Source organism: Myotis yumanensis, unplaced genomic scaffold (assembly GCF_028538775.1).
Source record: "Myotis yumanensis isolate MYYU_CA2020_CCGP unplaced genomic scaffold, mMyoYum1.0.hap1 SCAF_16, whole genome shotgun sequence".
Taxonomy (NCBI): domain Eukaryota; kingdom Metazoa; phylum Chordata; class Mammalia; order Chiroptera; family Vespertilionidae; genus Myotis; species Myotis yumanensis.
Window position 1 is genome coordinate 28961789 of NW_027223767.1, and position 24312 is coordinate 28986100.

The 24312-nt window shown below is 52.8% G+C and overlaps 1 protein-coding gene across 5 annotated transcripts; it reads right to left on the reverse strand.

Moving 5' to 3' along the window:
- Positions 1-90: 90 nt before the first annotated feature.
- Positions 91-24050, reverse strand: SEPTIN4 (septin 4). 5 transcript variants are annotated; one of them, XM_070395338.1, is made up of 15 exons: positions 23329-24050; positions 21941-22752; positions 21262-21306; positions 19931-19938; positions 6239-6544; positions 5779-5872; positions 5274-5360; positions 4663-4786; positions 1798-1932; positions 1567-1684; positions 1376-1477; positions 1075-1171; positions 819-981; positions 569-668; positions 91-311 (listed from the first exon to the last, which is right to left on the reverse strand). In XM_070395338.1, exons 1-15 carry the CDS (start codon positions 24048-24050, stop codon positions 252-254), a joined length of 2973 nt encoding a protein of 990 aa, XP_070251439.1. In that variant the 3' UTR covers positions 91-251. The 5 variants fall into 5 exon arrangements, with proteins under 5 accessions (XP_070251439.1, XP_070251442.1, XP_070251441.1 ...); XM_070395341.1 differs by lacking the exons at positions 19931-19938; positions 21262-21306; positions 21941-22752; positions 23329-24050 and adding an exon at positions 11419-11542; XM_070395340.1 differs by lacking the exons at positions 19931-19938; positions 21262-21306; positions 21941-22752; positions 23329-24050 and adding an exon at positions 8647-8859.
- Between the last annotated feature and the right edge of the window lie 262 nt (positions 24051-24312).

Below are 24312 nucleotides of genomic sequence, written 5' to 3' on the forward strand. Positions count from 1 at the left end.
TCCTCCAGGAACCTGTCAAAACTGGGTCCTAGGATCTTCTTGATCTCCGGGAGGTGGTAGAGATACAGACAGTGACACCGGGAGCCACTATATATTTGTTAAATTTTATTTCCTCTGAGTCTCTGGGAGGCAGCAGGGATGTAAGGCGAAGTGGCAGTAGCTGCAGGGGCCTGAGCAGAGCTGGTGCTGAAAGGGGCCGGCATGGGCAAAACGAAGAGGAGAAGATTTAAATATCCAGGGCTGACAGTCAGCTAGTGGGTCTCCTTCATCTGTCTTTGGATTTTGTGCAGCATCTCCTGCATCCGCCGCAGCTGGAACAGGCACATGGCATCAACATGGGTACTTTTAGAGAGTCCTCTCGTGTTGGGGAAGTGTTCCCACTCTCTGATCCCTTGAGCCAGGGGTAGCCTGGGGTGTGTCAGAGACCCTGGGTAGAAGCACTAATCCACCAATGCAGGACACAGATATGCACCAGGGCCAGGGATCTTCCTATTCCCAAACCAAGAGACACTAAGGTTTATGATCAAGCAAGGGACCTCCCAGGCTGTCAACCCCATACCGCTCTCACCTCCTCATCTTTCTCTCGGATCAGCCTTTCAGTTTCTGGATCTGTCCCTGGTGGGACAGCGGGGATGGGGAAGTCGGTACCACTCTCTCGAGTCAGTTTGCTAAGGGAAAGGGAAAGGGGGCTTGGTAAGGCTAAGGGGACCCCAACACCTGCTTGGATTGAGGTGTTGTAGAAGAGGAAGGGCTCAGTCTCACCCAAAGTTGTGCTTGGGATTCCCCCCTGCCAGCTCTGCCCTGGCTTTTGACCATACTTGCGATTCCGTTCTTTCACCACCAGGCGGGTCATGCTCTGGATACACTGTGCCCGGTAGTTCTCATAATGTGTCTCCCGTGTCACATCCTTCAAGTCCTGCATGTGAGTACGCACCAGCATTGTCCTCAGCTTCACAAAGTCGCAGTGCCCTGGGTTTTCCACTGCATAGCAAGGCTAGGGGTCAGCCAGGGGCATGGGTAGGGGAGAGGCACTGAGGGCAAGGTGGTTCCCTGGTCACAAGCTCAGTGCTTTACCTTCCACGATGCCCCAAGGGTAGAGACGGCCCCTCACTCGTCGCCCTCTGGCCTCTACCACAGTGTTGCTGCCAATTACGGCAAATGGGATGCTTTCCTGGAAGAAGTTTGGGGTGTCTGTCAACAGCCCCCTGCCCCCATTCTCACCTGTTCCTCTCCACCTATGTCTTCATCATCTCTGTTCCTCTCTCGGAAACCAGGGTCTTCTCCCACCCCAAACACCACCCTTATATAGAATTCTACTTCTTTGTTCTGCCCAGAAGAAACAAGATGGGAAAGGGATGCCCTCGGGTGGCCACACCTTTAGGGCTTGGTCCTGTAATTTGAAGTCCTCATCCTCATCGGAGTCACAGTCTGGGAACTGGTAGATCTTGATTCCAAAGTGGTCTATCTCCTCCCGGATCTGGCAAACACATGAGGGGCCCACAGTTCTGGGGACCCCATCCTTCCCAGAAGCCCACCTGCTCCCCTCCCTGCACCAGCTCCCCTCACTTTGCGTTTCTTGTGCTCCACTTCAGGAGGTGTCAGTGTGTCCGCCTTAGCCAAGATAGGCACGATGTTGACCCGCTGATGCAGGGCCCTCATGAATTCAACATCCAATGGCCGGAGCCTGGGGAACAGGAATCTGTGACCACCTGCCTGTGGCAGCCCTGCCCCTGGTGCTCTTGGCCTGTTCCCTTGGCAGCACCCAGTGGTGTCAGGAGCCTCAGGCTCGGACCATACCCGTGGCCGAAGGGTGAGATGAAGTACAGGCAGCAGTGCACCCTGTTGTCTTGGATGTTCTTGCGGTTCAGGCCACTCTCATCTCGGAAATACTGCTCAAACTGCTGGTCGATGTATTCTGCCACAGGCTTCCAGCTGGGGCAGGGACAGACAAGTAGAGAAACTGTGGGAGTGGGGGCTGCCTAGTGAGCTCTGGGGCTGCAGAGTGGCCCCCACCCTGAGCAATGTTTTCAAGACTTGGTTATTCCCTGGCTTGCTTCACTACTTCTTCAGGGAGGTACCTGGTGGGACAGGGGGGCATCCCATGTCCTGACAGAAAACAGGCTAAGCACAGAGGTGGAGTTCAATAAATATTAGTTTGATGGGAGGAAAAGAGCCCAGGTGACAAAGCAACTGGGGGAAACCAAGGCAGACCTAAGTCAGGTTCATGGTCCAGCCTCTCCTCCATCTCTTCAAACCTACTCCATCTTTCAAGGCCATATCCAAGAACCATCTTTTCCACCAAGTCTCCTTTGATTACACTAACGCACACTCTCCCCTTCTCTTCACCACACAGTGAGATAGATGATAGGTAGGTAGGTAGGTAAGTAGGTAAATAGATAGACAGATAGGTAGAAAAACTGAGGTTCTTGAAAATATACATTATAGAGAGATTATATAATCTCTGTGGTAAAGAGAACGGGGGCACATACAAATTTATATATCTATAGATATAGATTCAAGAACCTCAATTTTCCAGTACTTTCCTCTTCTTTTATCTCATTGAATCCTCACTGATAGGTGACCTGATTAGAGAACATTCTGAGCATCATCACTGTCATTTTATACATGAAGGAACTAAATCCAGAGCAGCTAAGAGATTTGATCCTGATCATCTTCATTGGGAAATTCTCTACCCAACGGGGTCCCTGGCTTTCTGATTTTCAGATCAGTGTGTTTATCACTACATTGCCTGACCCATTTACTAATTTGTTACCCAACTGACGCACATATTAGAGAACTACTGCTCCCCACTCCCCACTGCCACTAGACTACAAGCATTTCAGGGACAAGGATCATTCATACTTGTTCTGCATCCCTTAAAACGTCGAACACAGGCTGGACACCTAGTAAATGCTCAATAAATTCTTGCTGGTTGACTAAATGAGTATATGTGGAGGAGCACGGAGCAGTCAGCTGTAAGATGCCAGGCAAATACAATATTATTATTATGGACAATAAGAGGAGGGGATGGTACAGTAGGAACCAGGTATTGGTTGGAGCTAGAGTTGCAGGGCAAGCCCAGTTTGCTGAGACATATTCCTAGAGCAGGAAGAGTGATGTTGACATGGAGGCCACCTCAATCCATCAGGAATATTTGTAGAGACCACAAAACATGTACTAGCACAGTGATGCAGGAAGAATGTAAGAAATGGCCCTTCCCTCAAGGCTTAGACTGTGAAACTGAAGATGAACCAGTGTGCTGAGCCAAAGTCCATGCTGTGATGATGAAGAATGTAATGAAGGTTCAGAGCACAGAAAGGTCTGTAAGGGTCTGATTAGCCTGTGAGGTGATTATCCAGGGTCAGCTGCATGGGCGTGCGACCTGTGTAGTCCCACAGGGGTGGGGTGCACTGGTTTGATTCTCTGTGGTCATCTAGAAGTTCTTAATAATTTTGAACAAGGGGCCCCACATTTTAATTTTGCACTGGTCCTGCAATTATCATCTTAAAATTCATGAGTATAATGTAAACAGCCCTTTACAGGTTCCAATGTACATTTACATGCATCATTCTAGGTCAGTAATGGCGAACCTTTTGAGCTCGGCATGTCAGCATTTTGAAAAACCCTAACTTAACTCTGGTGCCGTGTCACATATAGAAATTTTTTGATGTTTGCAACCATAGTAAAACAAATATTTATATTTTTGATATTTATTTTATATATTTAAATGCCATTTAACAAAGAAAAATCAACCAAAAAAATGAGTTTGTGTGTCACCTCTGACACGCATGTCATAGGTTCGCCATCACTGTTCTAGATGATTTTCAGATCAACTGGGTGAGAGGTAAAGGCCAGTGTTTTCAATGGAAGAAGTAGGGATGCAGTCATTTGCTCAAGACTGTGCAAGACTTGAACTCTCCGTCCAGAGGTCTTAGCACTACCCTGCCTAACTTCTTCATCAAAGGCACCACCCTAACGCCTGTCTTTATCACTCATTCTCCTCCTCATCTACTCACTCAGATCTGATCATTATCCCTCCAGTTGCTGAAAAAAGCAAAAAAACAAAAACAAAAACAAAAAAACACACACACACAAAAAACAAAAAGCAGGGATGGTGGGGGTGGGAGATGGTATGGCAAAGCCACCCTTTCTTTTAGCTGGTAGCCTAGAGTGTGCCTGGAGTTTAAACGAAGTTCCACTTTCCCCCTTTGTCTCTTCTTTCTCCCCTTCCATTTACTCCTCCCTCCATTTCACTCTCACCCCTTTAATAACTCTAGTTTGTGGCACCTAAAGTGTTGCTGTAAAAGGAGAGGAAGAAGGTAGGGTGACGTTTATTGAGCACTTACTATATGTCAGGCCCTGTTCTACATGTTTTCACATGTGTTTGCTTGTTTGAGGCTCTTCTTTCTTATCTTGTGTCCTCACTCCCATTATAGAATGATGGGTCAGAGTCAGAAGGAACATTAGAGATCATCTACTCCAATCCTTTCCCTCTCGCTTTACACAGACAGCTTCCAGAAAGGAGCCGTGGCATGCTCAAGGTCACAACCCTCTTCCTCCTGACAGTTTTGAATACGTCTGTGTCTATGTGTGCGCCTGGGTGTGTGTATGGAACAGGTGGTAGGTGGGGAGGCAGCCGGGGTTGTGCTTGGTCAGACATACCACTCTGTGTTGTTGACTGCATCCCCGAAGCCTGGTGTGTCCACAATGGTGAGCCGCAGCTTCACGCCCTTCTCTTCTATGTCTACTGCATGCTTAGTGATCTCCACAGTCTGCATGATCCGCTCTGGAGAAGAGGGAAGCTGAGGCCAGGGCAAGGACCTGCCCCATCAGGATAAACTGCCCACCCCAACCAGCTCGGCTGCCCAGACTGCCTCATCCACACTGCCCCCCTTCCAACCCCGAGGCTGCCGGGGGCCTGTTCTCTGGGAACCAGCAAGGAGCACATTTCCCAACACAGGAAATGCCGGTGGCTGTTGGCTCTGGCCCCAGCCTCTTGCTGCTCTCTGCTCTTTTCTTGGATTCCTGGAATCCTTTGGGGGTCAGAGACTCACTCAAAGGGCAGGATTCTGGTCCCTGCCCTGCCTCGGCACCCAAGTCTTTAGGGAGCTGGCTGGTGGGCTGCCAGGCTAGACAGGCCTGTAGAGAGATGCTGTCAGTCTAGAAGCCATGGTTTCCTGTGTGCCGGGGAAGGCCCCATCCCCCAGACTCTGGAATGAGTTTGTTTTCCTAAGTCAGGTCTGTCTGCTGGTCATACTCCCTCGCTTCCTTACCTTCAGCACTGAGGAGTTTCCGGTCCCTGTGGAGATCCGTGAGGAAGAGGCTATTGACAAGAGTGGATTTCCCCAGGCCAGATTCTCCTGATGGGGGAGAGAGGACAGAAGTACCAAGTCAGAAGATGAGATCTGTAGCCAAGAGGCAACCCCACTAGATCAAGGTGTGAGGGGAGCTGCTGCTTATTTAATTGGGATGAGATGAACCAAACCATGGCATTTTAGAGCTGAAAGGAAACATAACAGCTTGTTCAGCCTTCTCATTTGAATGAGGCCCGGAGAGGGTCAGAGATGGCCCAAGGTCCCCCAGAAAAAGGCAAATAAAAGAAACCTGTTGGCGAAGTGTTCTTTGCACCACTTTACCCCAAGCACAATTTCGGGCACCCATGGCTCCTGGCTATTTTGCAAAAAGGGATAGCCGCTTGCTGCTTTCCCCTTCTCTACCACATACATACCATCCCCACCTGAAAAACCCCAGCCCAGCCCAACCCGGCCCCCACTCTACCTGCCACCATGAGGGTAAAGTCAAAGCCTTTCTTCACGGACTTGCGGTGAACTTGATTGGGGAGGGTCGCAAAGCCCACATACTCCTTGTCATCCTAGTGTCAGGGAGATGGAGTGTATCAGGGAGAGCGAGAGGCAGCAGGGGCCCCAGGACCTAACACAGGCCTTCTCCCTCCCTCCTCAGTCTTTGCCCAGCCTTAGAGGAGCAGCGCCAGACTCCACCAGCTGGGCTGCTGATCCTGCTGATACTGTCAGTTTTCAATGCATATTGGGGCCAACACACAGAGCTGGGGCCACACAGGACAGAGAGAAGCCCTAGCTCAACATGCATAAACATGTGTGCACCCACACACGCGCACACACGTGCATATGCACACGCTCACACCGGATTCTCTCTGCTCCCTCCCTGGGTCTTCCTGCACCAGCCCACTGAAAAGTAAGGACAGGACTGGTGGCTCTACCTCAGAGGAGTCATAGGGATCAAGCTTGCCCCACGGGCTGCGGGGCCGGGCTGAGGCTGAGGCTGAGGGGCTGAGAGGGGCTGAGGCAGGGAAGTACTGCTGGCTGTCAGAGGGTTGGGGCCACAGGGGGGTTCTCAAATCCAGGTCATCTTGGTAGAGGTCCGGGGCCTGGGGCCTTGGCTCCGGAACTTGGGGCCTGGACACCCAGGTCTTGGCCTCTGGTTGGTGGCAGCTCTCATTTCCTGGAAAATCCTTCACGAACTTGTTCAGACTTATATCATCCGTTTCCTCCAGGAAGCGCTTGATCTGGGGGTTTGGGGTGGGGTGGGGTAGGTGGGTAGGAGGCAGGAAGGGAAGAATGAAGGAGGAAGACAGGAGAAGGCAAGAGGAAGAGAGGAAAGTGCTTGTGGTTAAAAGGCAAAGCAGCAGCCAAGCCAGAAGAAGTATTCACCCTCTCTCCCTCCCTCACCTGTTCACACACAGGTCTGAGATGCCAGGAGAGGCCCCAGGATCCAGGAGCAACTCCCGGCAGCCCTGAAGCCTAGCAAGGGCTCTTGAGAACTGAGTAGCTCCAGCCCTGAGCCCCCGCTCAACCAGGTGCTGGCTGAGGCTGCCCTTCCTGGGGATCTGGCCAAGCCGGGGTCAGGGATTCCCCCAAAGGCCGGAAAGTCAGACTGACTAAGGGGAGCAGATAGAGGCATCAGAGCTGAGAGGAGACTGTGGCACAGGAGTCCAGGAGAGCGCCTAGAGTCAGAGGGGCAGGGGCAAGAGGGCAGGAGGGAAGAGAGAAGGGAGCTGCCAGCCATGCCGCAAGAACCAGCAGGGAGCTCCATGCCTCCTGCCACTGCAGGTCAGGGAGCTCTGGGACTGACGAGCAGACTCCGCTGGGAGTGCTCACTCCTAGGGCTCACTGCCCGGAGCTCAGGACAGCTGACCTGACTCCCTCTTATTCCAGACAATGAACCACACCAGAGCCTGGGCCTGGGCCCCAGGGGAGAAGGATAAACCTGCCAGTGGATGCTGTGTATGGGTGGAGGGAGTCTAGGAGGGACCAGGTGATATAGAATGGGAGGACACTCAGATTGCAAATGTGAGGGACATCTAGGGGGAAGCACCCCTCAGTTGCCCTTTTCCCCTCTGCCTGGAGCAGGGCTTTACCCAGCAATGCCGAGGGGATCTGGCCTGAACTGGGAACCACAGGGATGGTGGGCAGAGAATGGCTGGTTCCTCTGTAGAGACCAGTTCCAGCTTAGAAGAGAGGCCGCTCCCCTCCCTCTCAACCTCAGCTCTAGACCCAAAAGCTTCCTCTCTCCTTTGGGGGACAGCGCCCTTTGTGGGGTGCCTGGCAGTGCTGGGCTCAGCTCTGCCTTACAATAGCCACGTGCCACCCGAGACAATGGACAAGGGCCGGCTTCAGAGGCTGACTCAAGGACAAAGGGATGGCCATGCCAGTGGGGGCTACCCTGGACCACTGTGGCATCCCAGCCAGGGTTGGAGGAGGTAAGATGGCCACAGTCTCCCTGCAGGTCCCCATTTTACAAGGGGAAAAACTGAGGGGGCGGACTCACATACCGCTAGGTTTGTGCCAGGGGGAAGGGGTTGAGATAGGGAGGCTAGAGGGAAAATCCCCTCAGAGCGACTTCCAGGCTGTCGCCTCCAAAGTCCCCACACCTGCTTGTAGCCATAGTCTCCAGGGCTCGCCCGGATGAGGGAGGAAAAGAGGCCCTTTAGCCTGAAATGTGAACCAGCATGTGGGGGCTTACTGACCAGAAGAGGGTGTCCTGAGGCAAAGTCTGACCTTATAGGCTTTTCTCGCCCCTATTATTTATAGGATCCAGTTTATGTTTGTTGCCCAGTGATTAATTGTGCCCCTTTCCACTCTCAAAAGTCTCCCAGCTTGGATGGATGATGAGTTATATGGCACTAGAGAAGGGCTGGGGCTAGAGGCAGGGGGGAGGAGAAGCAGGTCTTGTTTGCTGACAGCTAAAAAGTCTGGGGAATTCCAGGAAATCCTGCCCCTTGTACAACCTCGCAGTGGCCCAGCAGTTGGCTGGGCATCAGATGAAGGGGGAGAGAGGACTATGCTCCCCTGATCTCCACAGGCTGCTGAGCAAGGAAGAGAGAGGGAAGGCACCGGTGGAGACCCCCCTCCACCCCACTCTCTCCCAGCAGAGCCTGCAGGGACCCAGCACCATTCTCCCTGCCACCCCTGGCTGCTCGTCAGCATGGAGGGGCCCACAGGCTCTAGACAAGGAGTCAGGACACCAGGGTCCTCTCCTCCTGCCTGTCCTTCCCCACCCCCAGCTCTGCCAATGACCAAACATCATTTTCTGACTTGGAGCCCCAATCCCAGACAAGGCAGGGGGAAGACGGGTCAGGTCCACCCATCTCCCAGAACAGCACCTTACCCCAGCTTCAGTCCTGTCCTCAGGGACAGAGCTGCCTTGACATCCCACTGAACGGTCCATGTCCCACGCTTCGGACTCCCTGTCGGACTCCCTGTCGGCAAGCTCTAGGTCTAACTGTATCCCTCAGGCAAAGTTCCTCACACACAGACACAGCCTGGTCTTGACGCTCTTGTTGTAATCCTGTGCCCTGGCTTGCTCCTTTCCCTTTCTATGTAACCCCCCTGTCTCTGTCAGGGGCCAAAAAAGCCTGTGGAATGTCCTTCCCCACCCCCTCGTCCTCCCTTTCCCTTGGCTCCCACCCTCCAAGGACAGCTCAGCTGCAGCAGGATCACTGGGTTTCTCTGCAGTTCCCTCCTCCTCTGATTGGCTGTCCCAGGATGCCTGCCGGCTGCCTACCCTGGTGGGCACAGCACCAGCCTCCCAAGTCTGTCTGCAGCACAGGTTCTTGATCTACTTGACCTCTCCTGTTAACCTCCAAGGGCACTGAGACCTGTTCAGAGGGTCGTGAGCTATCCCCAAGGTGACCTGGCCCAGATGTACACGGGGCTGGCTATCCAGGAGACCCCACTCCCAGAGTCCAATCTCTCTCTCTCTCATCCTAACTTTAAGCAGTGCTGAAGTAGGGTGGGATGTCCTATAATCCCCTGGCCATAGGGTCTCATGGAAGTGGATCCAGTTTTCTTCCCAAGAGTCCCTTTGTGTTTTTCCAGCAGAAAACCCCACTATCTTCAGAAATCTGCGCCTAGATTCCCCTGCAGAGAGCCCCAGAAGGGCTCCTCCCACCTAAAGATGCCCTTGGGGACAAGTGTCCCTTCATCACTGGCAGAGAGGCAGTGGGGCAGCTGCTAGCACTTGGTCTCTGAGGGGCATGAGTTCAGGCCAACAGGAGGCTGGCATCCCAGTGGTTTTAAAGTTGACAATTAGGTGGGAGACAAATTGAGGGGCCTGGCTGGGAGTGTGCAGATGGAGCACTTGAGTAGGAGTCAGGAGCCCAGTGTTTCTGGTTTGGCCAGAAACACCCTTTGTGATTTTGAACAGTGTTTTAATTTCAGGGCCTTAATATCCAATTGTGAATGGCCCTTCCTTGACTCCCAGGAAGGCTAGGGAGAGAAAGCACTCCCGGGTGAGATACCTCAGACTGCTTTGAACCTGAGGAGAGAAGGTGCATCAGAAACCTCAGGATGGTTATTAATGTTGGCCTGTCCTTTTTGCATGCAAATTAAACCCCCCTGGGGCTCCTGGGCTAGGGAGTTCTCCCCACTGATCTTTCAAAAAGAGACCCTCACAGAGGAGGCTGGTTGGACATGAACCGTTCAGTCTGAGGACTGGGCTGGCTTGAGGTCAGGGGCGTGAGGCTGAGGACTGTGATGGGGGGGTGTCTTTAATTAGGGAGGAACAGGGTGGCCTCAGCCAAGTTGAAAGCACCAAGACCTCAGCTGAACTGAACTTAGTGTGTGGCGGAAAAAGCCCCTCTTGGCTTCTGCTGCACTTGGCACTGGGGACAATCAGTGCTCCCCCAGGCTTCCATCTCCGGAACCATCCGTCTGTCCGTCCCCATGTGGGGAGAAGGATGGAGGCAGGGATAAAGACAGACACCACTTGGCCTCTCCCAGGAACCCCCCTGTGGGGGAAAGTCACAGGGTCACCAAGACTTCCTGGCCAAGACTTGGGCCTCAGCCTGGACACAGCTTGAGAGACAAGAGCCCAAAAGGGTGGCCTTTCCAGACCCAGAAACTTCTGATTCCCTGGGGCCCAGGAAGCTCCCTTCTGGAGGCTGCCCACAGCCAACATCCTGCCCCACACGCTGGTCACAGATCTCCTCCCGCTGTAAACAGCCTGTGCCTCCCAAGGCAGAAGGCAAAGGCGGGGGGGGGGGGCTTCCAGAGTGGGAGGAGAAGCTGGCACCGGGCCTGAGGCCCTGACACCTGGCATAGGGTGCTCGTGGCAGGCTCTGGCAACAGTGGCAGGAGAAGAGCGGGCCAAACATCCAAACTTCCCACCTGGGGGCCTCCAGGGAGGCTGGCTGGGCTACTGTTTCTCCTCCCACTACAGGCAGGTGGCAGGAATGAGTTCCTCCCACCCCCCACCACTGCAGAGGGACCTGGTTTGGAAGGGGGAGGGAGGGTGCAGGATGCTGCAGGAGGAAGCGTTCCCTTGGTTTCTCTCTCAGAAGTAAAGGGATACAGCTGATCCCACCGAGTAGGAGTCTCTGGCGGAGGGCTCTGTGGGGCAGAGGGCTCAATGCCGCCCTTGCCAGGCTGTGTGGAAGGAGGGCCCATGAGGCTCCTCATCCCTCTTGAAGAGGCAGGAACTGTCTGTGGGCCTCCTCTGTGTGTTTTCCAGAGGAAGTTGGTGCCGGCCCCGAGCCTAGGAAAGCCGGGTGAGGAGGGGTCACCCAGGTAATAGCTGACCCCAGCAAGGGCGGGGACGCTCACCTCGGCTCATCGCTGCCGCGCCCTCCCCGGCAAAGCACGCGCTTATCAGCCGGCGCGCCCCAAACCCCACCACGGACCCACCCCTTCGTCCAAGAACACGGGCAGCACCCCGGGGGTCGGGGTCCGCTGCTAGCGGCTCAGATCAGGAATAGAAACTTGGGAGCGGCGACAGAGCAGTGCCCGCCTATGCCCACGACCGGCGACGGCGCCTCCCGCCCGGCACATCAGGGCTGCGGCGCCGCGGGTCCCCGCGAGCCGCCCGGGAGTGGCAGGCCCTGCGCACCCCGGCCTGGCCCCGCGCCCCAACCCCACCCTTCCCCCGCGCCCCCGGCCTTACCATGGCTGCAGCCCGGGCAGGGCCGGCTCAGCTTGGACAGCGCCGGAGGGACCCGCGGCCGGAGCTGCGTGCCGACCTCGCCGCACCGCCGGCCCCCGCCCTCCGCCCCGAGTGTGGACCGGCCGGGGGCGGGGCTCGGGGCGGGGGCGGGGCGAGTCAGCCCCGGGCGGGGTCTGCACCTCCGCGGATGGGTAGGGAGTGAGGGCGCACGCTGGGCCGGCGGCTGCCAGCCCCGGGGCGAGCCTTGCAGCCCGCGACCACCAGAGGCGCCGGGTGCGGAGGGGCGCTCAGGACAGTGCTGCGCTGTCACCTGGCGCTGCCTTACTCAGCCCCTAAGGAGTGGCCTCTTGGGGCAGCGCATCACCATCGGCGCTTGAGCCAGACCCCAAAGGAAAAGAAAGGGCCCACCTGGCATCCCCAGGACACGCCTTGGGAAGGAGAGGGGGGTTTGCCCCATGAGTTGGAGAGAAACCCCTAATCCCCCCTCCTCCCAGTCCTCACGGTTTTCGGGATGTGAATCTGACTTATGTCCAAGTTACTGATTATCCACACCCCCTCACACCTCCTGCGGTGGAATGGCAGACGTGCTCCACCTCCACCCAAGCTGTGAAGAGGAGACGGGAAGTTCCCTTTGTGCAGGACCCTAGATTAAAGATTAAAGAGGATTTGCTGCATAAATTATCCAGGGATCATCAGCTGGAAGGAGGGAGGGAGAGGCGGAGTGGTCTTTGGGGCTTGCCCGGGGGCTGAGGAAAGCAGGGAGCCCCAGGAGAGCCCCCTCCCCGCCCCCAGGCAGGCTGGGTAAGCAGGTGAGGAGCGTGGGGACAGATGCCCTACGAGCCTTAAAGGCATTAGAGGCTCAGAGGGTCAGCGGCAGTCAGGGGAAAGAAGATGCTTAGCGCCGGAACCGGTTTGGCTCAGTGGATAGAGCGTCGGCCTGCGGACTGAAAGGTCCCAGGTTCGATTCGGGTCAAGGGCATGTACCTTGGTTGCGGGCACATCCCCAATGGGGGGTGTGCAGGAGGCAGCTGATCGATGTTTCTCTCTCATCGATGTTTCTGACTCTCTATCTCTCTCCCTTCTTCTCTGTAAAAGATCAATAAAATATATTTTAAAAAAAAAAAAAAGAAGATGCTTAGGGGGTGGCGAGTTGGTGGGGATTTCCTGAGCTAATACAGGTCTGAGCTGGTCAAGCTTGGGTGGAAGTTTCCAGAGCATGTCTGTCCCTGACTCCCAAGAGCCCTTCCTGACAGCAGGCTGACTGGCCTGAATCCACTTGGGACAAAACGGAAGCCCATAGGCATGGCCCTCTCTATTGGTATGAGCACCAGAGGCCTGCCTACTTTATTTCAGTATTATCTGTGGCATGGCTGGGGTCAGTTAAAACTCATCAGAGGAGAGAGGGGAGCCTGGATAGGCAGGTAAGATCAGGCTCAGAAAATAGGGCTGCTGTTGGAGATGGTATCGGATACGTGGCATGAGTGGGCGGCAGGATAGAAGGGGTGGTTGATGCTTAAAGAAATCAGTTCATGCAGAGGAACCTTTCCAGCCGGGTGACCCCGTTTCACCTCTCTGGGCCTCAATTTCCACACCTGAAAATGAGGGGATTAAACTAGGCTAAGAGTCAGCAGCTTGGCTCCAGTGAGACAATGAGAAAGTCTCCTGCCCCAGGGTAGATCTGGAGATCTGAAGCTGTACTCAGGAAAACAAAGACATAAAGAAAGGAACCAAAGGCAGTTGGAAGTCTGCAGAAGCAGCAGCTGCTGCCATCAGACCCGGATGTCAAACTTGGGCTACACAAAGCCCCACTATTGGGAACTAGCTGGAGGCCACTGGTCCTCATGCAGGCACTCACAAGGATACCTCTGGGGTGCGCCACCAGCAGTCTGTGTGGCCTGCGCTGGGGGTGCTGGGCCCAGGGGAGAAAGGCCCCATCACAAAGCCTTTTTTTCCTACAATCATAACATTCCTTCTTCCCCCAGCCCAGCTTCAGCCCAAGTGTGAACACAGACACATCTCAGAAGGCTGCTCTGCGAGCTTATCCTCAGCTGGGGCTGGAATCCCAGCTCCATGCTGGCACCTGCTGCCCACGCCCCACAGAGCCCTGTGTGTCCTGAGGCACACTGGAGCTATCTTGCTTTGAGGGAAGTGAGGCCATAAGAGACACCAGGGACCATGAAATTCATCTCTAAGCCAAGGTTCTTGGGGTCTTGATGGTCAGTCTGTTTGTCATCACTGCACCACAGGCCCGACCTGAGGCATGTTGGGTAAAATTAAAGCTGAAGACAGACTTTGAGCTGTTCCATGTGTACATGGAACCCACATGCTAACCCGGCAGCATTCAGGGATCTGAGAGAACTTGGTCTGGGCATAAGTCCCCATGCCAGCTTTGATGATTATTGAATTGCCTGAAAGTCCCTACTCCTCCCTGGGCCTTTGTTCCCTGCATTGAAAGAGAGGACCGGACTCCCCCCAACTCCATCTCTGTTGGTACAGGTACAGTCTGACACCTGATCAGAAGCAGAACTAAGGTATAGCTGCTCTTGTGTGAGTCACTGACCACTGAGCACTCTTCCCCACCTTCAATCATCAGGTGGCCCAGCCAACCTTGCCTCAGTGCCCCTTGGCTCTTGGAGCTCTGGTTCTCCTTGAAATCCAACATCCCACCAGGCACTGATGTCCTTACCAAGAGCACGATTTCCCAGGCACTGCTGGGGTGGGGACACTTAGTTTGGCACAGAGGGTGACTCTTCTGGGAAACTCAGACCAAGAACCACAGCTCCAGCCTGCTGTCCTGGGTTCCCTCTGCTCAGGTCAGACGGACATGTCTAAATGAAAAACCTTCTGGCTCCCTCCACTGGACCTTGCCTGCTCACCCATCAGCGAAGGTTATGGACCACAGAGCTAAACAAGAATGCTACACTTGGGCCAAGCTAGGGCCCAGGTTCAAAGCCAAGAATAAAGAGTGAGTGCCACTGGAAATCAGGATTTCAGATCTGCCTGACTAGCGAAGACCACGTTTCCCTTACGTGAAATAAGAACTAATTGTAGTTCCCTTCCCCCAGAGGTGATGACTCACTGATGACATAGTCAGAGAGCCCTGGTGGGGCCAAAAGGCTATCATTGGGTGGTGTCTTTCAACGAAACCTTAGCCAGTCTGCCCAGCAAGGTCTGTGCAAAGGCAAGAAACCAAAATACTAAGTCCTACTTGTCCCCTTATTGCTTCTCCTGTCCCATGATCCTGGGGCAGGTGTGAGATGTGGGTGGCAAGGCCAGGGAGCACTGTGTTTCCTGGCACCTGCTGAATGGTTGTAGTTCTAGAGCTAGCTGGCAGGATGCTAGAAGCCAGCCAGTGGGCCCTTCCAACATCCTCTCTATGGCAGGGCAGGGCACGGGAGCTCAGGGGTGGAAGGGACTTACATCCCTCCCAATGCCACTACCCGCTGGAGTAAGACTCCCTTCAAGGACCCCCTGACCTCCCACCCTCCACTTGAATTCCTCTTGTGGCCAGAAACTCACTCATTCTGACAACTGCCTTTCCATATTTGGGCAGTGAGTTGCCAAGGTCATTACACTGAGCTGAAACTTGCCTTTACCCTCCAAGTGCCTCCAGGCCAGAAACTGCTCACTGATTTTGCTGGACTTTGTTTTGTTCTTGGATGTTCACAACCTTTCAAGTGACCCATCTGTATACTTTTCTCTCCCAAATTAACCACAAGTCCCTCAAGGACAGGGAATGTGTCCTCTATTTTAACTTCTTTTTACTTCTGATATCTGCCTGGGTGAGTGACCAGGCTTCTGCCCCCAGGAGATGTCTGATCAATATGAACTGACTGAAATAATTCATTAATTAGTTTTCCACTCTGATTTTGGAGCACAGACAAAATCGGACTTTTTTGACCCCATAACCTGCCCTTCATTCTGGCTGCTCACCAGCTCATGCCCCCAGCCTCCGAGTTCACATGCGAAGACATCGATGTTAGCCCCACTAAAATCTTTCCCCCTTCACCATTCTTGATCTCTAAAGGCGCTGCTGAAATATTGATATGGAAGACATGGCTACAGAAGGAGGGTTTCTCCACCCTATCTGAATTCCTGAGGCAGGATGCTCCCTAAAGTGCTCCCAGCTTTGATGAGCCAGCTCTGAGCCTCTGTTTCTTCACAAAAGAGGGAGAAAAACGTTCACCTCATAGGGGTGCTCTGAAGGTTCACAAAGGTGACCCATTTAGGATGGAATAATCACTAAAACGAGTGGTAGCTGTTATCTCAGCTAACGAGAAAATTATTGGTACCGAAGCAGAACTGTCAACTGCGACATTTCAAGTGCCTTTCCTCCCAAGGAGTAGACATATGCAGGTATATGTAGAGCAATGGGAGGAGAGCCTTAGGCTGACGTGACATGGGAATGACCATGCTGCCACCAACTGTGGGGTCAGCTTCTCCAGCTAGGCGCCTCTTTAGCTAGCTCCATCTTTAGAAAACAGGTCTGGGTTTCAGACTCACTGAGCAGAATTCCCAAAAACAGCCGCTGTGGGGACTCCGGGAGCCCAGTGACTTTGCCTGTGGTGGGCGTGCCAAGGAAATGACCTTGGCTGGCCCAGTCTTCCCACCTACAGTGTCAGAGCCTGACTTCTCTCAGGAACTGCCTCGAATCCTGTCCCCCTCCTCCAGGCCTCCATTCAGCCCCCAAGGTGCAGCTGTCTTGTGCTTCTGCCTTCGTGGCAGCTGGGCCAAAGGCAGCTGAACAGAGAAGGGCGAAGGGACATGGTCATTTCTGTCACTCAGGACAGCCTTCCTCTGGCTGAGCAGCTGTCAGGGTGGCTTCTGGGTTATAGATTGGCTTCCTCACCCATGTATGCACTCTGCCCTCGGAAACCAAGCTCCCTAATCTAGCCAGCACCCCACCTCCCGTTTCTTCTTTTACTTGAAGAAGAAAAAAATATTATGAGACTTCTCCGACAGAAAGACATAGGAGATGGGTTCCAGGCAGAGAAGCGAGTAGCTTCTGGAAATACACCAGAAAGCTCACAGTGGATATGGCAGCTTCTTCCCTATGCGGGACTATTCTGGGCAGAACAGAAAACTAAGGGATTCTGGCCTCAGTTCTGCCATCAAGCCTGAGAAGGAGGCATAGCATTTTCCCGCCCCCATTTTATAGGCAGAGGTCGCAATCTGCCCAGGTCTCAGGCGACCAGCAGGACAGTATCCCTCTGCCCTGAACTTCCAGGTGCATCCCAGCCTGTCCTGGGGTGACAAGTTGCCCCAGTTTGCCCAGGGCTGAGGGAGTTCTCAGGGTGCAGCACTTTCCATGGAATTAGGAAAGTCCTGGGTAAACCCTGATGAGTTGGTCAACTTAGCCTGTCCCCAAAATAGCAAGTCTGGGCTAGAGATCATCAGCCTCCTATCCTGCTCTGCACTTGAATGAGGTACCATCTGACAGGAAAAGAAGCCATGCGGTGAGGGTCAAGCTGCTATGAAATGCCTCCTGAGGTGCCCTGTCCCATTTCTAGCATCTCTGCTTCATTCTTTTAACAATTCCCTTTCCTCTCAACTACCAGTCTCTGTACAAAGCAAGAGAAAATAAGAAAGGTGGGAGAGATGGTTCCAGGTTTCCTTTCTTTAAAAAAAAAAATGTTTATTGATTTCAGAGAGGAAGGAAGAGGGAGAGAGATAGGAACATCAATGATAAGAGAGAATCATCAATTGGCTGCCTCCTGCACACCAACTGCGGATCGAGGCCACGATGCAGGCATATGCCCTTGACTGGAATGGAACCCAGGACCCTTCAGTCTGCAAGCCGACACTCTATCCACTGAGCCAAACCAGCTAGGGCTCCAGGGTTCCTTTCTGACAGCTCATACCTTAGGATTCTGTTAACATCCCCATGAATGCAGAGCCTCTCTGTGTTCCTCCTGGGCTCTGGAATTTTGTCTAGGAAATTTACATGAGCAAATCATCCTCGTGGCTCAGGAGCCAACAGGAACCTGGCTGTCCCATCTCCCAGGGGCTAAGTGACATGTCACCCTGAAGATACTGAAGTCTGCCTTAGGTATCACTGAGACGGCCTCCTCTAGTTTCTGGCCTATTTTCCAGAGTTGGTTTCTTGCATAATTGATAGATATAGCAGGGAGTAAAACACCTTGTCCACTGACAGCCTGGGAAGTCACATCCAAGGGCAAGTAGGTTAGGTGGCTTGAGGACACAGGCTCTCAAGGCCAGGGTAGCCCCATCCCATCAAGAGCTATTTTATTCCATAGAATTCCCCAGGGCTGTGTGAGAAGACAGCTCCCACTGACCCCATAGGGCATCCTAAGGACCTTCCTGTTGAGCTTTGGCTAGTTCTGCTATGAAAAACAACAACTAACAAACAAAAAAACCATCAGGCCCTAGCCGGTTTGACTTAGTGGATAGAGCGATGGCCTGCGGATTGAAGGGTCTCAGGTTCTATTCCAGTCAAGGGCACATGTCTGGGTTTTGGGCTTCATCCCCAGTAGGGGGTGTGCAGGAGGTAACCAATCAATGATTCGCTCTCATCATTGATGTCTCTATCTCTCTCTCCCTCTTCCTCTTCCTTCCTCTCTGAAACCAATAAAAATATACTTAAAAAACAATAACTATCAGGAATGTGTCCCTCAGTCCAGCATAATCACCTCTGGGAAGATTTCAGCCCCTAATGTCCCAATCCAAGGATGAGAAACATCTGTCCACCCCACCCCTTAGACAGGAGGGTCTTGAGGAGTTTGGGCTGAATCGTGCTCCATTCCCAGCTGCAGACCCTGTAAAGCTCAGAAATAGACATGCTGCAGTCCACGAGCCAGGCCAGGCGCTGTGGCTGGGCCATGAGAGAATTCCTGGCTGGGAATGGAATCTGGAGCAGACTCTACCGTCAACCATTCCCAGATCAGAGTAAACAGAGCCTTGGACACCAGCACCACAGAGTCTCCATCCGACAGGACCGCCTGTGGCCCTGCAGCTTCAGGGGCAGGCTGGGGAAGACCTAGCTCTCTCACTTTGTGAGCACAGTACCTGGCCCACCTCCATGCCACTCCACTCCCAGAGAGCCAGGAAGACTGGCAGGCCTAGCTGCCTGCGCGTCTTCTCTTCCCAGCTTCTGGGGGAGCAGCTCTGCTACTGCACAGGGCTGGAGAGCTGCAATTATCCAGACAGGATAAGAGCTATTTTGGGAAGGAGCTGTCCTGCTGCCAAGGCATTTGACTTCCTAAACTAAAACAAGATGGGGCAGAATAGGGAGGAACTTGCTCAATCAAAAACATCATATCCTGAAATAGAGGAAATACCCCTTCCCAAAGGTATAGATCTGCATCAAGGGGTGAGCAAGGGGTTAGCTTGTCGAGATACCGCCCCCACCCTTGACTTTGGGAAGGAGGGGGGAAACCTGACCCCATCCAATTCCCGGCTCACTCCCTCTCTCCTAAGACCATCCAAGAGCCTCTATTAAGTCTGTTGCATTGACTTGGACATTTGAGTGCAGACTATTTCATATTGTTGTTTCCTGTCCACCTCTTATCTCCCCATCCAGATGGTAAGTTCTTCAAGGCCAAAGAATGTGTGTGCTATGGGGCTTCAACGCTTCCCCCAATAGTGCCTAGAAGAGTGCTAGGCATCTGAATAAAAATTGTTTGTGGAAGGAAGGGAGAGAGAAAGGGAGGAAGAGAAGGATTTACTGTCTTGCATTGAAATAATCTCTAAAAGTAGCTGCTCCCACCCACAGCTGAGCTCAGGGAGCAGGGCTGGATAAGAAGCCATGGCAGAGGGGGTGGCAGCCACATTTCTGGCACCTCCGCTGCAGCTGTTCCGTTATCTGAGCCCAGGCTGTCCTGCCCCTCCCCCCACTTGTTCTTCATATGAAGTAGTCAACTGTCCATCCTGGGCTAGCCCATAGATGAGACCCATTAGAGGCCATGCTAGGCTTTGGGGAAGAGAGAGAGATGAGAGAGAATGGAGGTAAGAAGAGCTTGGACTATCTTATCAAACATGGGCCAAGAAGAACTAAAGTACTTAGGGGAGCAATGCACTATGAAATCAGGACACTGCCAAATTCAGGACACAGGGCTGCTGAGAGCAGAGTTCACCTTGTGGCTCTCCAAGGTGAGGACTCAAATAGTGTGTAACCCAGAAAAGCATCCCCTTTCTGGAGTGCCCTAGGCTGGAGAGGGGAGAGCCAAGTAGGGACCAATTCAACCTATGGCTTCCCAGACAGCCTTCCCACAGGACGCTTGGAAGGATTCATCACTTGCCAGCAGGTTTCTACCCTTTCTCTCCAGGGCTGCAAATTCTCCTTTGGTGAGATGCAGCCAAGTTGGAGGAGCACAACTTGGCAAGTGGAACGCAGGCTAGATTTTAGCCCCCACTTGCCTGCTCTGCCAGGTGCCCTTGTGCAGCTAACACCTGCCCAACAATAGGGAGCAGCTTTCATTAGAGGGTAAGACAGGGACTTGGGTAGGGAGAGCACAGGAAGTTACCAAAAGTAACTTCCTAGGGGCATTCTTACCTCCTCATCTGTCATAATGGAGATGTAGAGGCCAGGCATTCCCAGTGGGCAGCAAATGGAAATCAGAGAGTGCCAACAGGAAGAGAAAAAGAGAATTTTACTGAAGATGTGCGGTGGACTCGGCCATTACCTGGCCCAAGTCCCCTCCTAGTGCAAGTGGCCCAAATGACAACAGCTAGCATTTGCTGAGTGCTCACCATTGCCAGGCACCATACCACACTAAGTGTTTTACATGTTATAGCTTGGTCAGTCTTCATAAGAACTCTAAAAGGAAGCCATTGTTCCCATTAACAGATGGGGGAAAGGAATGATTAGAGAGGTCAAATACTTACCCAATGTCGTAGTTAGAAAATAGTTGTTGGGAGGGAGGGGAAGAGGTTAATCGGGGGAAAGGGGACATATATAATACTTTCAACAATCAAGATTAAAAAAAGAAAATAGTGGACACGGGGCTCAAACCCAATAATATGACTCCAGAATCCATACTCTACTAAACCTTTACTTCACGGAACTTTGCTGTGAGGCAGGGCTGCCCCTCTCTGCTGAGGGTTCATGCTGGTTGGTATCACACTGCTTTCCCAGGGCTCTCTTCCCTAGGAACTTCCTGATTCAGAGCCCTGGCCTCCCTCATGCTCATGGGGCTGGAGCATATTTTGGACCACAATCCCTGTAGCAGAAACTCCTTGCCACTAAGATTCACGTTTAAGGGCTGGTCCTTACGTTCCCTCCCACCACAGAAGTCAAGATACAAGGGGAGTCAGGAGGGTCATAGGCCCTAAAGGCACTTCTCTTAGGACTTTAAAGTTGGCTGTAGGACCACTGACCCTTAAGGCGAAACCCAGACATCCCTGGAGATCCTTCTGGCCAGCAGCCAATAACGACCTCCCAGGCCCTGGAATAGGGGTGTGAATAGGGGTCTGAGGAACCAGAGACACACATGAGGAGACCCCCAACCTGAATCAGTGTGGGGTCAGCCCTGAGTTAGACTGTGAAGCAGGCAAGTTGATTTTTGGGGGGTTTGTTTCTTTATTGCATGATAGGTAACATCAGCTAAGCTGCAAGGCCATGGCTTACACTGTTCTCCATGCCTGCTATTCTCCAGTGACTACTTCCCATTATAAAGAAACTCTTGAACATGAAAAAGGTTCCAAGTCCCAAAGGAATAACTAATGGTGGCAAGATAAGAAGTTCCTCTGTTCCTTCAAGTCAAAGCCCCAGCATGCACCATGTCCTAACAGACCTAGCTCTGTACATACATCAAGGCTACCCACCCACCTGTCCTCCTGCCTCCCAAACCCCCACAGTGAACCATGGGAGGGAAAAGCACAGACCTTTTAGCCACCAGATGACACGATTGTACATTTCCTCAGAGACATCTGAAAGTAACAGAGATTGGTATGTTTTTTCTCTCTCTCTCTCTGTGGGATGCACACTCCCTGCCCCTCGCTACTTCACATCTCCCTTTCTAGCTCCACATTTCTCCACCAAGAAGAAGGAGCTCTCCAAGAAGCTCCTCCTGTCTAGGGCTAAATGTCACACTCCCACTCTCCCTCTTCCTTTTCTCCCAGCCTCTGTGCCACTGTTAATGCCTTGCCCCTCTTGGAAGGCTCATCTGTGCCTCACCTTTGTTTCCAGAATATGTACTAGAGGGCCTTATTCTCTTTACTAGCTCTTACCAGCCCTCACCCCAGCTCAGTACTTCACGTCCACTCTCAGGAAGCAGCTTCCCCACCCTGCAAATCACTCTCTACTACCTTCCATTGAAAGGTTAAGCGCGTTGCCTGGAAGAGTCAATGCCTGACGCCGACCCAAGCATCGTCATCGATGTCATTAGCTTGGAGCTCAGAGAAGCTGGCGGGGAAGGAATGGAGCAATGGGCTCAAGGATGGGTCTAGCTTTGGCACTGGCAGGAGAGTAGCTCTAAGGCCCAAAATGAAGAGGGGGCCTTCCCTGCCATGTCCCACCTCACTAAATCGGGGTTGCACCTGGGCAGTCTGCTTCTTCACATACCCAAGAAGAAAGCACTAAACCTTTGAATGGGTTGTTTGGAGATGTGCTTGGGAGCCTGTGGCACTTCCCTCAATGGTGCCCAGCTTGGAGGCTCTGTTGCGGATTGTAGTGGTGGTGGTGGTGATGTTGCTGGTGCTGGTGGTGGTGATGGACTTGCCTTCTCTCGCTGGAGCAGCAGATCGTCACAGAAAGGGCTTGAGTCCATTTCAAAAAAGGACAATGAATAGTCTGCAGGAAGCGGGGATTTAGGCTCCAAATCAGGTGTTGTTGGCGGGCTTTGAGGCATTTCAATGTCAGGATTGAGTAAGGGCCACCATGAGCAGTCAGGCCCATACCTAGGTAAGGACCGAGGGGGTAGGGGCCGAGGGGTCAGTTCCACTTTTGCATGAGCAGAGTGACTTGGGGAGGGTGCTGGGGACATGTAGACATTTTCTGAGGGTTTTGGGGTACGCTGCTTACTGACAGGCTCAGGAGATTTGTGGGGGCTCTCAGACACTGTCCGAGGTGTCACATGGTGAGCTGGCTGCGCTGGCTGTACTCCTGAGTATATGGTGACTCTGCGGCTGACCTCCTTATCTCCTCGTCGCATTGGGGACTTCATGTTGGCCTCCACTTCTGATGGCATCAAGACTTTTGGGGAGGGCTTCGTTTCGGTGTGGGCAGACTGCTTACGGATAGATTCAGGGTCTAGACGCATAGAAACTCGGTGTCCATCATCCAAATCTTTAAGGATAGAGAATCTGAGGGATCGTTCCACGCTCTTGTTCCTATGCAAGGGCTTGGGTTCTATATAAATTGAGTTGTAGGGACCCATTTCATAATCTTGGTCAGGGATCCTTCTCTGAGCTGTCCGAGGGTCTGCATAGGTGTGGCTGTAAAGATTCGTTTCAGACTCCTGGTCAGGAATCCTTCTCTGAGCTGCCCGAGGGTCTGCATAGGTGTGGCTGTAATAATACGTTTCAGACTCTTGGTCAGGGATCTTTCTCTGAGCTGTCCGAGGGTCTGCATAGGTGCGGCTGTAATGATTTGTCTCAGACTCTTGGTCTGGGGTCCTCCTCTGAGCTGTCCGAGGGTCTGCATAGGTGCGGCTGTAATGATTTGTCTCAGACTCTTGATCCGGGGTCCTTCTCTGAGCTGTCTGAGGGTCTGCATAGGTGCGGCTGTAATGATTTGTTTCAGACTCCTGGTCAGGGATCCTTCTCTGAGCTGTCCGAGGGTCTGCATAGGTGCGGCTGTAATGATTTATCTCAGACTCTTGGTCAGGGCTCCTTCTCTGAGCTGTCTGAGCGTCTGTGTAAGTGCGGGTGTAATAATACGTTTCAGACTCTTGGTCCGGGGTCCTTTTCTGAGCTGCCTGAGGGTCTGCATAGGTGCGGCTGTAATAATTCGTTTCAGACTCCTGGTCAGGGATCCTTCTCTGAGCTGTCCGAGGGTCTGCAGAGGGGCGGCTAGAGCTGCGTTCCGGGCTGGAGGCTTTCCTTGGAGATCTGTTCACAGTAAAAGTCATACTCTTTCGGGTGGGCTCAGTTTGGACTGCTTCATCCTTTGGGCAAACCAAAGGCCTACGGGGAACTCTGACCCCTTGTGGGTTCTGGACCTTGGAGGGTGGGTCTTCTGGTAAGATTTGTATATTATCCTTCTGGTCTACAAAACTCAACCGGCGAGAGGATTTGACATTTGTGGTCGAGTAACGATTCATGTCCTGCCCTCCCTTGCTCTCAGCCCTTTTTCGTGGGGATTCCTCTTTGTGAGGACTACTAGTCCGCTGCACAGGAACAGCATAGGAAGATGATGGGTGAGTTTGCTGGATCTTTTGGTGAAGAGAGGAATGGTGATATGCGTCTGATTTTGATCGGCTCTCAGTTCCTCTAGAGATGGGTGCTCCAGTGAAGCTGCTTTCTGGGAGGCTAAAGCGATGATCATCTCTGGGAATGATGGAATGCCCGGGTTCTGATCTTCGATGGATAGGAGGGCTCATGGTGATTACAGCACTTCGATGGGTTGAGGCAGCAATGGACCCATGTCCCTGATGAGGGGTTTTGCTAGTTATCTCAGCCCCTTTCTGTGTTGAAACTGTTACCTTAGTCCCAGTTTTATTGGTCTTGACCATTTGATAGGTGGTGCCTCTCTGGGTAGAACCCATATTTTACCAGCTGGCTTGAATTCAGGATCCTAATGAAGCCTGAATATGTACCCTCAGTTTTAAAAGCTGTTCTTGCATTCCCACAAAAGTGGCTGTTGTTCTAAGAGTGTCTCAAACAGTCCCCTTAGCTACCTGCCTGGTGATGTCACAAAGGAAGGAGCTTCCTATTAAACATCCTGGCAAACAGCCACAATTCTTCAGCGAATCTCAAGCAGTGACTGCAAGGAAA

What these genes read in the sequence shown, in the direction of transcription:
- SEPTIN4 (XM_070395338.1), bottom strand. Translation starts at nt 24,050, where the DNA reads ATGGTCAAGACCAATAAAACTGGGACTAAGGTAACAGTTTCAACACAG. An exon ending in GTTTAGTGCTTTCTTCTTGG is followed by an intron (nt 21,307 to 21,940) that starts GTATGTGAAGAA and finishes TGTTACTTTCAG; the next exon opens with ATGTCTCTGAGGAAATGTAC. An exon ending in CCCTTGGGGCATCGTGGAAG is followed by an intron (nt 982 to 1,074) that starts GTAAAGCACTGA and finishes CTTGCTATGCAG; the next exon opens with TGGAAAACCCAGGGCACTGC.